The following is an 18196-nucleotide window of genomic DNA, read 5'->3' as shown; positions in this document are numbered from 1 at the left end:
TACTGTAAAATATTTATTTAATAAAAATAGTTTTGTAGTCTATACATAACTGAATAAAAAGTACAACAAATTATTTTCACGTCTTTGTAAAAGTGCATACAGTACAACTAGCACATCCGGGTCAGCATTCTGCAAATACAGCCACATAGCAAGATGTGAACATATTCTTGATTTAGACAGGTAAGAAGAATCACATTGGGTGCCACAAATTGTGGATTAAATTCCAAGAAAATAATGCTTTGGTAATGTGAGCAATTTGATTGTACCAATGATATTTAAGAAGCAAAGAATAAAATTTCTTAAATGCAAACCTTGTTTCTGGGCAATCAACTTCCTAAAAAAAGGGGGGGGGGAGTGAGGAGGGTGACCAAAATGTAAAATCGGAGGTTCTCCCTCTCCTTCTCAGTGTCTTTTTCCTTCCCTAGCTGTAAGGAAAGGTGTGCAGAAATGACCTATTATTACTCTCATTTCTTCTATGTCAGTTTTACAGTATTGTCTTCTCAGTGCTGATGCTTCCACACACGGTCAAGCTCTCTACTACTGGATATTATCCCAGGTCCAATTTAGCAGTTTCAATATTAATAACACTGTTTAGCTATTCTGTTCTTAGAAAGTCAACACTTTAGTTAAAAGCACCTACAGAGACTCTTTGCACAATAAGGCAATGAAGTTGGCTTTGAAATAGTTCTCAGTTCTCACAAATATTTAGCGTATACTTTCAAGTAATGAGGAAATGGAACAAATTTTAATTGAAGTATCTCTCAAGATGATCTAACCTTAGGAATAAAGGCAGGCTTAAGGTCCAGAATGCAAGCATCAAATCTATCTTAGTTCCAGCTACAGTAAAACAATTAAAAAGAGGCTCAGTTTATGAAAAAGGCCTTAGAACAATCTAGTTCCTACTGATGTCTTTATCTTGGATAAGAACGCCAAGATAACATACAAGGCATATGGGAATGAAGTTGTTTCAAAGGAAAACAGTTAATTTTATTTTGGAAATAAAAGGGTATGCAAATATAAAATAGGCTGCCTCTATCTCTAACCTGAAAATGATTTTTTTACTTGGAATTAAGAGTCCTTCATACTAAAGTATTAAAGACAAGTACACCTACCATGAGTTTGTGATTAGCTCTCCCCATTTAGATTAGCAGCAGGCTTTAAAATTTGCCTTTTCTAATGAAATGAGCTTCTCTGGGAAGCATATGAACAATGCAAAAAATGTACTTCTAAAGAAAGTTTCCCAAAATATACAATGGTCAGAATGGGAACCAAAAACATTCATACAATTAATTTAAAAAATAAAATTAGAAATGACACTCCTTCGAGGATAGAACATTAAACCAGAGCAAACATTGCCAGCGAGGAGCAGTTCCCATCTGCAGACACACGGGCCACGGGTAACACTGAAGTTAAATTGACGTGGATAGAGGCAAGTGCTCACAGCAGCATTTCCATCATGACGTAGGACACCCTGTGGTCACAGAAGCCCTGATCCCGCCATGTGACTATTAAATCTCACGCTCACACACTGATCAAGGAAACAACAGATATGCCACTTGATTACTCTTGATTACTTGATTTCCAAAATCAAATTCTTATTCTTATTCTTCTTTCTTTTTTTTGTCTAATTAGAAAAAGTCATTCTTAAATTAACGCTCATAAATAATCCACGAAGGAAGCTTCAGTTCTGGCTTCTCTCAGTAGTATTATATTAACTCCCGGAAGACACGGTATTAATGGAGTAGCTGCTTTGAAGCCATGAAATACACACTAATAAATCTTTTTCTGAACACAGAATTTAAATCCATCCAGGCCGTTGCTGTGCAGAGTCCTCGCTTGAAGCAGCCTGACTTCAGCAGCAGGTTAGGGAGTAGCTGCTTGAGGAGGGCTGGAGCTGGGCTCTTCCTGCTTCCTGCATTTCTTTATAACATTGAATGCACCACTAGCCAGGAAAAATACAGAGATGGCCGCAAAGTACGTGGCGTAAATCAGGAACTACAAGAGAGGAAAGCAGTCATTCATAAAATTACCAGTTAGAGACGAGTGCTTCACAACATACATGTAAATATACTCTACAGAGTCAGAGGTGTGTCTGGAGTTTCCCAGTCAGACTGTAGAAATGGTGCCTGCTTACATGTGCCAGATACTGAAGACACAGAAGCAGGCCAGCGGGATACTGAAGCCTGAGTGTGGATCCTGGCTTTGTGTCTCTTCCTAGATGTAACCTACATGAAGGAATTGAATCTTGGGGCTAGAGAGATGCTTCAGCAATTCATAGCTCTTGCTGCTCAAACATGAGAAATAGAGTTTGGATCTCAGCACCCATTCCGGTTGGCTCACATAAGCCTGAAACTCTAGCTCCAAAGGATCCAACACTCTCTTCTGGCCTCTGAGGGCACACTCACACACATGCATATACATTCACACAGGCACACAGGTGTGCATGCACACACACATATACACACACATACACGGTTTAAAAAAAAGAAAAAAATCTCAGAGTCTTGGACTAATTTACAGAGTGGAATTTAAACAATTCCTATTTTACAGGGCTTATTGGAAGAAGCAGACAAGGTCATGTACATAAAGGCTTACTAGCACAGTGCTAATGACACAGACACTGCTTTTGTTGGTGTTAGTGCTGTTACTGTTCTAAGTGAATCAAGGGCTGTATCCTCAAAATGATGGGTGGGTATGCCTAAGAGATCGAGGGCTTTATCTCCCACCAGGAGAGGGCACTAGAAGGCCAAGAGTATTTCACTATAGAATTCTTTTTAGAAGACTTTCTTGACCAGTGTGTGTGTGTGTGTGTGTGTGTGTGTGTGTGTGTGTGTGTGTGTGAACAACTTCATTTTTTTTATTCTTAAAATAACTTATTAAATACCTACAAACAGGCTCAGGTACAACAGTGTGGCCCTACGTCTGAGCTAGACTCCTTAAAACTTGACTATATTTTGATAGGAAAGGTGTTAATGACCCAGGGCAGCCAGCTTGAGCTCAGCCCACAGAATGCTATTCTTCCACACTTAAGTAAGCCATTTATCTGAAAATGTGCTCTTAAATTTCCACTCCAAGTGTCACTCATATTTCTTCAACTGGAATGGTCTGGCAATCTTCCTCACAAAATGGGCAGGATGAATCTCTGTTCTCTACCAAAGAAGAGCTTTTGGGCTAAAATGCTGACTTGAATCCTCTCTACCACACTGTTCATGACTGTGTGATCTTAGATAACCCCCCTAATACCTCCCAGACCCATACTTGACACCGAACACTGATGACTCTCTAGTCTATAACACAACGGAGAAAGAAGCACGCAGTACAAGTACTTGCTAGGTTTATTTCTCTTGTAGATTGCTTAAATAAAACAAAACTCATTAACGCTAACACATTAAGTCTTGTTATCTAAGAAAGTTCAGGTGTAAGTGTGAAGTATTGAGTAACAACGGAAATTCAGGAAAAAGGAATCGCTTGGCTGTATGTGGAGACAGGCACTTCCTGATTCAGTCACTTACTTTACAGAGTACACCCACAAACATTATAAAGTTATAATACATAAGGCCATTTACGATTCCAGAAGGCATGAAAGCTGCCATTCTTTTGAGTGTTTGCATAAAGGTTTTCTCAATAGGTCACATGCTGAGAATCGTAATACTTATCAACAAACAGCAAGTCAGTAACTTGGTATATGGGTGAAGGGTGCTTTATACAAAGGAGGACGGGGTCTTAGAGGGCTCTGAGGTACCATGAAGCAGGACATCTCATACAGTTATATAGATTGCTCAACAGTTAAGAACACTGGCTGCTCTTTGAGAGAACCTGGGTTCAACCCCTAGCATCCACAAGGTAGATCACAAACATCTGTAACTAGCTCTTGGGACAAAACATCCTCTTCTGGCTTCAAGGCACTAAGCATGCATGTAGTGTATAGACACACACGCAGGCAAAACACCCATACCGAGAACAAAGAAGTAAGTTGGTGCTCTAACTCAGGAAAAGAGCATCTGCCAGCATGCTCGAGGCCCTGACTCCCCTTACCAGGAAAGGAAGAGGAAAATACATAAAAGAATGGAAAATGGATGAGGAGGTTAAAAGGCTAGGCCTGGAAGGGATCAGTTTTGTTTCTCAGCCGAAACAGTCCCTTCCGGCTAGTTAATTGCTCTAGGTCAGTGGTTCTCAACCTTCCTAATGCTGTGACCCTTTAATACAGTTCCCCATGTTGTGATGACCTCCAACCATAAAACTATTTTCATTGTTATTTCATAACTGTAATTTTGCTACTGTTATGAATCATAATGTAAATATCTGATATGTATGATATCTGATATTTGACCCCTGTGCAAAGGCCATTTGCCTCAAAAGGGTCACAATCCACATGTTGAGAACCATTGCTCTAGGCCCTCATCAAAAAGTAATGATCTCCACATCCCCCACAGAAGAGAAGAACAGCAGCTGAAGGGAGCACTTGCTTTGGATCTGCTCAGAGTGTCCGGATTTGTTTTCATAAGACGTGTCCCACCCTTTTCATTTCAGACTGTTTTCAGTGTCAATGAAGAGCCCTTACCTGTGTGGTGATTCCCAAGCCAAGGCCCTTGGCATCTACCACGATTAGAGTGAGCAGGGTCTGCAATGCCAGGGCAATGAAGGTGTTTACACCAAACACAAGGGCATAACGCTCCATGCTGAGGTTTGCAGCAATCTGAAAACTTTTTAAAGAGAAAACCAAAATGACTAGAGTACAATTACCTCTTCCTAAATTGTTACACATCTTTACTTTAAATGCGAACACAGCCCTACTGTGGGAGAGTGGTTTTGTACCCTGGAAAGATTTAGCACTTGTATTAGTTTAATAAAATGCTGATTGGCCAGTAGCCAGGCAGGGACAACCAGAACAGGAGAATGCTGGGAAGAGGAAAGGCTCAGTCTGCAGTCATCACCCAGACACAGAGGAAGCAAGATGAGAATGCCTCGCTGATAAAAGGTACCAAGCCACATGGTTAACACAGACAAGAATTATGGGCTAGTGTAAGATATAAGAGTTAATAAGAAGCCTGGACTAAGGCCAACCAGTTTATAATTAATGTAAGCCTCTGTGTGTTTTTTGGGGACTGAACAGGTGCGGGACCAGGCGGGACCAAAACCTCTGTCAACACAGCCCATTCTTTCTGCTGCTAATTACCTTTCCCACAATGGGAAATTGCTGTTACTATATGATATAAATCTTATGAAAACAGTAAGATAAAAATACAAGAGAACAAACAAATCTTGCCTAAACACTTTCTGTGGAGAAAATGTACAGTAACTATAATATAGTGCTTCCTCTCATTTGCCTCTTTTAAACAGAAATTTTAATTTGGAGGGGTTATAAAGAAATCCAAGTTTATGTTGTCATAACTTTTCCTAATACGTCTCTGAGTTAAAATACATACGTTGCTATGGTGATGAGTACCATGTAGATGATTCTGAAGATAACATAGGATGCATAGCACACCCAAATGTTCTTCACTGTGTCCATGGTATACACTGCAGCAGCGATCAGAAGAGAACACAGGAATAACATAATTTCTCCCCAAGTTGACCAAGATATTTTTATATAGCCCACTGCAAACACAGCACTAGCACCTACAAAACAAGCAAAAAAAAATAATCTAGTTATGACTAAAGAAACTCCAGTTCAACACATTAAAACTCAGTTATATTACTTTATCTTAAAAATTTTAAAGTTATAAATTAGTTAGCTCAAGAATATGGATTTCCTTGAACCTCAAGCAGAGAATTTTGAACTTGATGGACTAGTCTGGTACCCCTGAGATGAGACTGAATTAGGGTACATTGCAATGAGATGGAAAAGGACACAGACCCAGGGATGTTGCTAAGAAAATAACTGCTTGGCTTGATACACAGTTTAGAGTCATAGAAAATCACTGCGTCTGGTCTGGCAACACAGCTGGGCGAGTCTTGGTCCTTTGGACGGAGAGGCAACCTAGGATATGCAAAACTGCTTCCCCTCCCTTTAGTGAATGATGATAATGATGATGAAAGCTACAAAAATACACAAGCGCCTTCTAGGGGCCAGCCATAATTAGTAGGTGCTTATGGCTGTTATGCAGACTCTCCCAACAACCTTATGAATTAGGGCAACAAATGAGAAAGGGACAACAGAACGTGTTACCAAGGATACAGGCCCTAAACATGCCCAAGTTCCAATCTTTACTTCACTATCTGCCATTTATTTGGTCTTAGACAAATTATTAAAGCGACCAAAATTTCTAATTAAAATGACAACAGTAACTGCAACCATCTCAGGAGTTTTGGAATATCACAAATACACATGCTGTCTACAGAACAGTGTTCAGTACCACATGAACACTCTGCAGGTATTAGCTACTGTCCAATTACAGTACACTGCTACTCAAAATCTCAGTAAACACAGGTAAGTGGAACATGGCTAAACGAAGAAAATTGTCTTGAAAATTAGTATATTCCATTTTCCCCAATGTGTCTGTCAGCCACCACCCTCTACCGCATGGTCACATCCAAGTTTGGGAGGAGTGAGTAGACCTGATCACGGCTGGATTAACCACCTCTGGACGGCCTCTGCCCACCCTCCCTCACGGCTTACCCAGCAGGGTTGAAACAGCCTCCACACCGCCATTGTAGATAACCGCACTCTGAGATGGCATCACCTCCTCCCACAGTCCCTGGGCGTAGTTCACCACTTGAAAATAGCCGCAGGTGGAGAGGGCCCACCACACCGACCAGCAGAGCAAGGGGCGGGAAGAGTAACAGATCAAGAAGTCATTCCACAGGACCTTCAACACGCGTAGCCGGTCTGCCTTGGGCTCCTACACAGTCAAGGGAAGCAGAATTCAATCGCCATGATGGCAATTGTGCAGACAGCTATGTAAGCTCGCGAGATTTTTTTTTTCCTTTGTAAAAGCCAACTGCTTATTCCACTCAAGTAAAATGTATGTACTTGAAAAGAACAGCAGAATGTGCTATCAAGAACTCGAGCTCTGAAGCTACCAGAAGTTTCAATCCTGACTTCACTGTTTGCAATTACATGACCTTAGGCAAATTATTAACTATGCAAAGTTTCCAGTGTAACACACACACACACACACACACACACACACACACACACACACACACACACACACACACACCTTTCATATTAAACATATAAACTTGGGAGTTAATTCATCTTTTTGGTTACAGAGAATGGGTGAGGTGCATTAAGTGTTGGACATCTCTTCTCAGAAAGAGCTTCATAATCATGTCTGGAATTTTTGTTATTTTCTTTCTATAATTTCATTTTCTGCCCTTTGAATGACAAAACAACAAAGCAGTATCTGAAAAAAATAAACAACATATATCCCTTCTAGCTTAGAAAACAAAACAAATTTTGTATCTTTAAATACTTTGAGCTTCAATTCAGAAGCTACAAGTAGATACAAATCGCCAACTGAATCATTTCACATACTCACTAAACATACATTTTCTGTGTGCTTTCTTTATATGCACCAAGCAGTAGGGATACAAAACTGGAGACACCGCCCCAAGACATCTCTGCCATGATACATAATGCTAGGTCAGTCTGACTTTGAGGATCAGGCACTCTAGGGAGGATAAATTGGCCATCCCTTACACAAATCAGCTGCATCTTACTGAATGAACAAATCAATCAAATGGGCTTGCTTGTCTGTTTCACTGCCATTAGCCAATGCCCAGAACAGCAACTGCAAACTTAGGGCTAAACTCACCGGTTCCTCCACAGGAGGTTCGTCTACATTTAGAGGCATTTTTGACTCAATGTCCTCCCATCCAGGAAGGTGGTTAGATGCTGGGGCATCTGCAACGATGCCACCATTTTGTACCTTGATGCCATTCACTTGATGACAGGAGGCAGGAATGTGGTGGAAGAAGAGGCTCTTCTGTGGCATGGGCAGAAACCAGGCCACGGCAAAAGCGACCGAAACGCAGGTGAGGGAGATGACGTTCAAGCTGAACAGTAACCAGCCTGCCACGGAGACAAGGATCTGCCCTAGGACGGAGCCCACCGTGAAGCCCACCAAGGTGGCACTGCGACAGTAACTCGTGACCTTCTGATACATGCCCAGGTCGACCACACTGTAGATGTAGGAGTAATAGGCGATTTCAGCGGCTGTGGCAATGCCATAGAAGAATTCCAAGAACTGAATGGCCAGCAGTCCTTGGGCATAGAGCAGCATGAACCAGGTAACGATAAGGCTGAATCCCTGAAGCAGAATGACAGGCTTGTAACGGAGGTAGTCGGTGGCGAGGAACACCGGGAATAGCAGCACCAGGTAGGAGTACGTCCAGACCGGGTAAATCTCATTGAAGACCTGGTGAGGAAAGAATTAGAGCTCAGCAGTGATCAAAAGAGCCAGCAAGCCATAAAAGTTCACTCTTACCGATCAGTCTACCGACTTTCCCTTAGCAATCAAAGAAAGGCGAGCTGCAGAAGGTCCAGGTAACTATCTGGAATCGCCTTTCCTATCCCCACTCTTTTGCATCATAAAATCCTTTCCATCAAGAGTCTTACTAGGTAGCCCAGGCTAGACTCAAATGCACTATGTAGATCAAACTAATCCGGCACGTTAGGTCCTCCTGTTTCTGCCTCCCAAGTGCTGAGATGACAGACGTTGTCCATCTCACTCACGCCCAGCGCCTGTAAGCATTCTGAGACGTGGAGCCAGCATTCATCCAAACAACTTAATGGCCAGCATGCTACAAACTATGTAGATAATATTACTCTTACTCCTCCCCTCCAACTCCTCTGAGACCCCCACCAACTTCATTATTATGTTCTCGTCTTCCATAACCCAGAGATCCACCAGTACTGCTCATATAGACATAGGGATGTGCATGGGGCCACCCACTGAAGCGTGAGCCATATATTATGGGCTGCCCCTCTAGTATCAGTGTGTAGTAAGGCTTCTCTGATTTTAAGTTTGCTCTTTGGGGAACAGAAGAAAACTGTACATCTATCCTACGTCTTGATGGAGAAACTCTCCCTTGGTGGTGGATGTACAGGCAGCATGTGTCCTTCTTACTCGCTCGCATCCTTAAATAAAATGCAAGTTTGGGGTGTTTTATTTTTCTTTTCCTAAATGAAAAAAATTTATATAGTTGTACATATTTATGAGACACAGTGTATCTTGGTGCATGTATACACTCTGCAATACCCAACTCAGGGTATTTAGGTGATTTATTATCTCAAACATTTAATCATTTCTTTATAATAGGAACACAGAATCCTCCCTTTAGCTATTTTGATTTATATGACATAAGGTTAACTGGAACTTACTGCTATTTTCTTTTTTATGCACAATTTTGAATTGGTATTCTATAAAAATAATCTTTTGAGTGTGTTTTAAATGAGAAAGACTATGTCTGGAATTTCATTAGTTGTCATCTAACTAAGAGCTGTTCAACTCAGAATGGGTAAATGCTAATAAACTTGCTATCAGTTGAACATAAATCAAAAAAACGTATTTGGGTTGGGGAGACGGTTCAGTTGGTAAAGTGCTTGTCATGCAAGCAATACCCCCTCCAAAAAAATGCTGGTACAGGGGCACATGCTTGTAATCTTAGCACTGGTGAGAGAGAGACAGGAGCTTCCCTTGGGCTTGCTGACCAGTTAGCTAACCTAGCCACATTGGTGAGCTGCAGGTTCAGTGAGAGATTCTGTCTCAAAAAAAAACTAAAGGAGAGTGACTGAGGAGGGCAACCTATTTTACCTCAGGCTAAATGTGCCATTCCCTTTCCTGACACATAAACACACACTGCATACAAATTAAAAAACGGATTTAATGCGCACCCTGCAGAACCGCATCATTTGGCAGCACAGCGCCGTGCATCCTATTGTTTTTCTCCTTCAAGAAGGGAAGGCTGAAAGGGAACTGTGACTCACTGCTACTGCCTGGCATAACAACAAAATGTCATTGCTAGCTCAGGAAAAGGTCAAAATCAACCCCAGAATATGACACACTGAACGAGTACTGTTTGAATAGGACCATAAGGCTGAAAAAGGGAAGCTTGATAACTGTAAATAGGGGGTTGTGGACAGTAAGTTTCTCAGATCCCCTGAGAATCCATCTTCAGCAGCAGCACGAGAGGATAAAACCTGCACTACTGGACTCTTTGTTGCAAGGATTAAATGAAGGGTTCCGTGCATAATCAATTATTTCCTCTGCTTTTTCACAGATCTGAAAACTAGAAGACTGAACTGAAAATAGGCCATTGGACTGTATGAACAGGAACCAGTCACACTGTGAACCTCATCCTCCAGGTACCAATCATCGCTGACAATGTCCTTCCGCAAGGAGCTCACCACTTAGCAATGTCGGGTGTTTCTGTTTTACTGCTGTTGCTCTGGGTTTTTGGAGTGAGGGTCCCGGCTATTCAGTTGTCATGACTGATCTGGAACTTGCTATGCAGACCAGAGTGGCCTCGAAATCTGCACAGTCTTAATCAAGGACTGTAGAAGGGATTCTTTGTCAAAGTGCGCAAATTCTAATGAATGAGATACAAAGTGTCTCCGTGTCCCTTAGCAAAGGAACCTTGAGAGAAAGCCATGTTCCGCAATTCCCAGCTCCCCTTTACCCCTGTTCTTCCAGATACTACTCTCCCTCCCATCTGAAGTTTGACTGTCCTGTTTGTGTCTCGGCATGTTTCTATGCCTTCACAGGTCCCTACGGCAAAGCTATTGGCCTACAATCCTCTCCTTAAAAAGTATTTTTTGCAGCCAGGCGGTGGTGGTGCACGCCTTTAATCCCAGCACACAGGAGGCAGAGGCAGGCAGATTTATGAGTTCAAGGTCAGCCTGGTCTACAGAGCCAGAGTTTCAAAACAGGCTCCAACACTACACAAAGAAACTCTGTCTTGAAACAAACAAACAAACAAACAAACAAACAAACAACAACAAAAGGATTCTTGGTTGAAACTGTGCTCTAGGTACAGAAGGAGCTATTACTGCACACAGAAGAATGCAACCCTGTCTCTTGCAGCAACATGGGTGGAACCAGAAAATGCATTTAGGTTAAATCATCCAGAGACAGAATGACAAATGTATGCTCATGATGGAGAAAGGTCATTGGTTAATTAAATAAAGAAGCTGCTTGCCCTGATAGGTTAAAACAGGAGGGAGGAGTAAACAGAACAGAATGCTGGGAGGAAGAGGAAGTGAGGTCAGACTCCACAGCTCTGCTCTCGGGAGCAGATGCCTCAGAGAGACGCCATGCTCCCCTCTCCTGGGAAGATACACTCCCGGTAAGACCGGTGCTCACTAAGACCGGTGCTCACAGATTATTAGAGATGGGTTGATCGGGATATCAGAATTAGCCAGTAAGGGCTAGAGCTAAAGGGCCAAGCGGTGATTAAATGAACACAGTGTCCGTGTAATTATTTCGGGTAGAGCTAGCCATGTGGGTGGCCGGGTGCCGGGACGCAGCCCGCCGCTCCTATTTCTACATGCTCACTCTCATACATGGAAGTCAAAACAAGCCACTATAAACACAGATGGGGTATGCAGAGGTAATAGGTGCCAGAGTACAGCTAAAACAGTCATTCCACTATGCTTTGGAATGACTGTAGTCAACAACAACCAATTATATAGTTTATGTATAAGCCGAAGAGAACAGTTTAAGGAAATGGTGGAGAGGTGAATGCTAGCTGTTCTGATCCCTGTAACCTATGTGCATATGTTGAAATTAATACATGAACACATACCATTACTATGCTAATACAAAGTTTTAACATGTTCTCTATTGTTTCCTTCAGCACCCCACCTTCTTTTGTTCTCAAGTTTTGCTCAACCGTTCACGCTAGTATTACCGTTTATGGTTAGCGTGTAACTTTCAGTACTAGCTGTCCTTAAATGCTTAATTGCCAAAGCTTCATTGTGTAAGTCTGTCCCTTATCAATTTAAAGGGTGTGGTGGTGCACCCCTGTAGACTGAGGCTGGGAGGGGGGGACCATTAACTAGTTCAAGGCCAGTTTCGCAACAGCCTAAGACTTTGTTTCAAAATAAATAATTAACACTTATGAGGTTAACGCCACATAACACAGACCCACAATTTAGATAATTGAAGATGAGGGAAAGTAACACTACCAGCCTTGGGATATCAGCTAAATATGGTAAGGCACGGGGTGGGTGGAACACGGAGAGCAGATGGGTTCTCTTTAACTGCCTCTAATTTAGAGACCTGTTTTTCTCCTACAAGGAACGTCAAAGAATAGGCAACCACAGCAGCGCATCTCTGAGAGAATCCCACATACAATACACAATGATGTGAATGTTACCTCAATTATTTTTTCAATCTTTTAAAGATTTATTTATTTATTTATTTATTTATTTATTTATTTATTTATTTATTATGTACAGTGTTCTGCCTCCATGGATGCCTGCAAGCCAGAAGAGGGCCCCAGATCTCACTACAGATGGTTGTGAGCCACCATATTGGGAATTGAACTCAGGACCTCTGGAAAAGCAGTCAGTGCTCTTAACCTCTGAGCCATCTCTTCAGCCCCTACCTCAATTATTTCTAGTTAATCCAAAGAATCCTAAGAAGTAAATGCTTTATCATTGCTATTTTATAAGAAGGAAACTCGGTGGTAGAGAATGTTGAATTATACAAAGTTACCACAGCCAGGACTGGCAAAGAGAAGATCGGAACCAGACATCCCCAATCCACCACACCAAAACACCTCCTTTCTTCAATTAGAAAACTGGTATCGGTTCAGACTGCACGAAGTTTACGTGTAATGCCTGCAGAAGCTTACTGTCTCTGTGGAGGTACATGGCAGAGATTCCTCAGGAGATGAAGACCACATACTCCAGCACTGGGCCTCAAAGGACATTCTTTTTAAACATTTCTGGTAGAGAAGTTTTAACACCAGAAAACATTCCTTTAATAGATATTTTGGCTCTTGAAGGGCAACTTCTTATAAGCAAAAACAAATTCCATACCCTTATTAATTGTCCATAACTAACTTCTTATCTCAGGTGAAATCTGTCATGTGATCAAAGCGAACTAATCTGCTCTATTCAAAGTGTCGTTCATAACTTTGGGCAGATTTGTTTGTCTTCACGTTCTTCTGAGATACATGCCACAGGAAGCCAACTGCTCAGTTTTAAACCAAGTCACATTTAGGCTTAAGAAAACAGTGCCAATAATCCTGCTGCCCTATTTAATGAACACGAATTTACATAACACTACTTCAAATGTGTAGAAGCGACAAAAAAGAATAAATGAACCTTTAGCTTCGGGAGCTCTGAGCCAAATAAAAAGCATGCAGCACATATATTTAAAAATGGAAACTGAAAACAAACATGGCGGGCCCAGAAAGATAAGGAAGACACAACACACACACACACACACACACACACACACACACACACACACACAGAGAGAGAGAGAGAGAGAGAGAGAGAGAGAGAGAGAGAGAGAGATTATTCCAAACAGAGATCATACATTTGATTTGAGTATTGGACCTTACACGAGTTGGTGAATACGCCACATTTAGGATTGGCAAATAAATGAAACCTGGCTGTACTAAAGGGGCAAAGGAATCATCCAGGCTCAGAGTATCAAGCAGAATGTGTGCAATGGTTTTACAAGTCCAAGAAAAGCAGTAAACACCAAAACCATGCGCTACCGAGAAAAGGTAAAGTCACCTTTTAGAGACAAAGAGCTCTGTTGGGTATGGTGGTAAATGTTTGTAATCCCGGCCACCTATAGGCTGGGGCATGAGGATCACAAGTGTAGGATACTCTGGGCAACCTACTAAGAACATCCCTTAAAAATGGTCAATGGCACTGGAGAGATGGCTCAGTGGTTAGAACCTGCTGCAGAAAGAGCCCTGGATTCTGTTCCTAGCACCGTAAGTAAATACATAGCTCTCATTAATGTCTGGTTTTTCAATGATTGGGATGTAGTACAATTGCAACCTGTCTCAACTTTTAAAGTGGTAACTTTATAAAAAGTAATACTTTTTCTAATATTCTTTAAATTTTTTTTAACATGGAAATGGCGAGAGGAAATTCTGCCCTTGGGTCTTAGGTAATCTTAACACTATTTACGATGATCCAGGTTGGCACTTCTGAAGTCTTCAAGGGGAAACTACACACTTCAATACAAATGTTACTCACTATAACCTGGGGTTTACTTTGATTATAAAACACATTGCTGGACGGCAGTGCTCATTCAAGGACAACGGTGGTTCTATTTCAGCTACTAGTTTTTTGTTTTTAATGTAGGATTTTCCATAGGGAAAGAAGAAGAACAATAGCATAACTAACAGAATCAGCCATCATTCTGAGATCCCACACACCAGCCCTCTAGATTTCTCTTCAAATCCCCTGGCCTCGAGTAATGTGCACTGAGAAGCTGCATCCTGATGTTGTATACACTAGACAAGTATTTACTGGGCCCAGTATGGTGAGAGGCTCCTGTGCCCCCCTATATACATATAAGGCCTCTGCTAAGACAGAGCATGTGACCGTGACAGCACCTAGCAGCTCTCAGTCCGGGACCCGTGACAAAACAGATCAGCTTTCAATATCAAAATCAAGAGTGTGTTTCTCCTCATGGGCTTGTGTCAGGCAAGTGTGCACACTGGGCAGACCACATGGCAGTAGGTATCTGCTCACACGCAGAATCCTGTCTGCCTGGGGTCAATGGTTGCTCTGGGTCTCCACTTTCTTATAACTATGTAGCAATTTTCTTCTTGGAAAATCATTCTGACCTGAAGTCTTTGTCTTTCCCTTTTACTGATGCCTTTAACTGGTGCCAACTATAACCTGAGAGTGAGTGACTCTGAAGGGACCCTAAGACGAGGAATCGCGATTTAACATTTGGGCAGAAGTCTGCTGTATGTCGCTAACTGTCAGAGAATCAGGGACTCAGCACTGACTCTCAATTCTTTCTCAGGTGACCTTGAATAAAGGCACACCGCAGGGACAAACTGGAGCAATTATAACCTGCCAGTCCCAAATGACTCTGGTAGTGCCACCGCTTGCTCTGACCTGCCACACTGAGTTATTGAGTTAGTTGCTCCTCAAATGCCAGGGCAAGTTTAAATGGGAGTAATATTTTACAGCGACTCGGGCAGAGAAGCAGTGTGGTAAGGAAGGAAAGAGGGGCAGGAAAAAGGCGACAATTGTCCAATGTTCACTCAGCAGACACTGGGGAAAAGACATCAGTCCTCAGCTTTCACCCTTTTTGGCAATCGAGGAAAGGGTACTGGGGTCGAACTGGTTTCCTTTCCTTCTCAGTCAATATTAGGCACATTTCTAAAGTCCTCTATGTATTTCTGACGCGCTATGCTCGCAAGTCCTTAACCTGAGGAAATGAATGCCCAGGAGTTCTTGATCATGGACCTCCACATGTAGGGAAGCAACAAAACCTGTGGGTGAAGCAACAAATCGCAATACAAGAAAAACTAAGTGTCAGTTATGTGACACCAGTTGTTTTCATGCCGGGGCAGGATATCTTTGAACACAATCTCACCTAATTAAAACAAAATAAATTCAGATGGCGTACTACTGTCCTGGACTGTCCTCACAGGATAGAGCATATCTATCTTGTCAAAGGTAAACAAAGGCAAGGAGAGGAGGAAAAACAGGAACCTTTTTACAAAAGCAGCGCTACAATACATACGTATATGCGAGTGCATATACACACACATATATACATGTATTACACATATATGTATATGTAACATATACACTCGTATGTATGTATACTATATATACACTTGTGTATATGTAAATATACATGTGTATGCACACACATATACATACACGCTAAAATACACGTGTTATGTATGTATATTCTATCCAAAGTAGAGCTTACTGTGTTTTTGTCTTTTTTTTTAATCCATTCACTACCCCCTGTACCCAGCAGCTCCTGAAGGACGTATCCAGACAGAGCCACCATACAGCACTATTCACAGATGACCTGAGACAAACGTGCACGCGGGTGGCAGCCTCTCTTGCTTAGTCCCGCACTGAACATCAGTGCTAGAAACTCAAGAGTAAGGCGAGGCAGAGTACTAAGTGCTTTTCCAAGTGAGCAGAAGACAGATCAGCTTATCTGCGTGGTGTGCACCGGAGTCGGCGCAGGCCTTCCGCAAACACGTTTCCCGCCTGGCCTCCCTCCCGCCCGTCCGCTGCGCCGCGCCTACCTCTCTCTGGGTCAGGTTCTTGTCCGGCCCCAGCAGGTAGGGCGTGAGAAAGGGCTCGGATGGCCGGAGGTTTGCAAAGAAGCCATAAGCGCAGAGTAGCGCGGTCGGCAGGAACCAGCACTCGCGAGGGACGCGGGCCGTCCGCAGAAGCATGGTAGCCGCCGCGGCCGCCGCTCGTCGGGACACCCGGGCCGGCACATCCATCCTGGGTTCTAGGAGCTGGACGCCGAGCCGGCCCCCTCCTCCTCCCTCTCGGGCAACAGGAGCTCGCTCCGGCCGCGGCCCCGCGCGGGGACCTGTCACGGCACGCGACACCGCCCCACGCCAGGGTCAGGCTGCTGCGAGCTCCAGCCGCCTCCCGCCGGCCGCCTTCCCTTCCCTGGGTCTGCCGAGCGCGGAGCCCCACCGGCAGCCTAGTCCGCCGCAGGGCGCGCACGAGCCACGCCCCCTGGAACCGCACCCCTTAACACAGCCAATCAGAGACCACCTCCCTGCTTCCCAGTGGTCAGCGTCTGCCGGGGCGGTACGCCGTCCCACTGACGTGAGGGTCTCTCGGACGCCCGACCGGTGGGTGTCGTGTCTGGACACTGTGGCGGGATCCCACGTTCCTGCCCTCTACCCCCCGAGTCGGCTCGGTCACCTGGCGATTTCCGATCACGCGTCCGGAACGCTCCCTGGAGCGGGATCCCCGGATGTGCGCTTCCGCACCGTAAGCCTTCCTAGTTTTATCCGCCTGCCCTCTGATGTCTAGTCGGTCCTCCTCCTGGGAGACATAGTGACACAGGCCTGCACACCTTTAACCTTGAGGCGGGAAAAAGCCGTCGCTCGCCCCCAGAAGCCTTCTTCCTTCTTTCCTTCCTTCCTTCTTTCTAACCATTGTATTCATCTGCCATAGAAAAAGACTCGAGCCGAAGAGCTGAACTTTTTTTTTAAATTACAGATCGAAAGAAAACAAGAATGAGAGAGCTAGCCAGCAAAATGTTTTTGCTTTATTTCGTTACTATTTTTGTTCGCGGGATACAAAGAACAATTAACTACAGTATATCTTATGTAAAAAAAGCCAAGGCCCTAAAATAGGCTCCAAGTTCCAGAAAATGTGCAGCTCACGAAATTCCCCGAGGTTGCAAAAGTAAAAACAGCTCGTTCCCACCCCCCCCACCCCCCACCGGGAGGTTTCTTAACCAATCTCCCACCTCACCATTTCTAAAATATATATATATATATATGTATATATACATATATACATATACATATACATATATATATATATATATATATATATATATATTACCAAGACAAGCTACTCACTTCTCCTGAACTCCCCCTCTTCCTCACTCTTGGCTACAAAACCTGACCCAGGCTCTCCTGCACCCCAGGTTACACTGACCTCTCTTCTTGAGATTCCCCTCTCAACTGGTAAAGTCTGCTGCTGTTAGTGAGGGCAATCTCAATCTGAGTTTTCATCCTTTAATTCCTCCTACAGATTACAAAAGCAATCACGAACATTTTTTTTTCCACTAAAACGGAAAACAAGGAGGCAATAGAAGCGGTCAAGGGCGAAACAGCATAGGACTCCCAGCGCTTTCTTCCATCCCCTCTGTATGACTCTTTGCTCCATTCACAGGTTGACTCTGTTCTAATCTCACAGCAGATCAAGCTGCATGAGTAACCACACCAAAGTATGTGAGTGGATCAGTTTGCAGAAATGCAAGGTGTCGACATCTTTCACGGAGTCTTTTCAAGGGGTGGTCTGAAGACTTCATTCATATACACTCCAGAGACTATAATATGTGTGATGATGTCATCAGTTTGTAGGCCCAAAGAATGCGTGCTTATGTGTTATGTTCAAAATTGCTACTGTTGGATGATATCAAGTAGTTCTAAACCATCAAAATCAAAAGCTCTCAATAACAAGGGCTGAGACCAAAAAGTATGAGAACTTCAGGTCTGTTAAATATATAGTCACGTAAATTCCCACCATGCTTGT

At 43.2% G+C, this 18196-nt stretch overlaps 1 protein-coding gene across 1 annotated transcript; it reads right to left on the bottom strand.

The window, feature by feature from the left end:
- On the bottom strand, window positions 1-16744 carry Slc19a2 (solute carrier family 19 member 2). Its single transcript, XM_005363992.2, has 6 exons — window positions 16210-16744; window positions 7761-8363; window positions 6620-6842; window positions 5427-5619; window positions 4562-4703; window positions 1-1995 (listed from the first exon to the last, which is right to left on the bottom strand). Exons 1-6 carry the CDS (start codon window positions 16411-16413, stop codon window positions 1864-1866), a joined length of 1497 nt encoding a protein of 498 aa, XP_005364049.1. The 5' UTR covers window positions 16414-16744; the 3' UTR covers window positions 1-1863.
- Between the last annotated feature and the right edge of the window lie 1452 nt (window positions 16745-18196).

This window comes from Microtus ochrogaster (genome assembly GCF_000317375.1).
Source record: "Microtus ochrogaster isolate Prairie Vole_2 chromosome 6 unlocalized genomic scaffold, MicOch1.0 chr6_random_2, whole genome shotgun sequence".
Classification (NCBI taxonomy): domain Eukaryota; kingdom Metazoa; phylum Chordata; class Mammalia; order Rodentia; family Cricetidae; genus Microtus; species Microtus ochrogaster.
The sequence above is the reverse complement of the archived record's forward strand: the minus strand, read 5'-3'. Positions and strand labels throughout refer to the sequence as shown.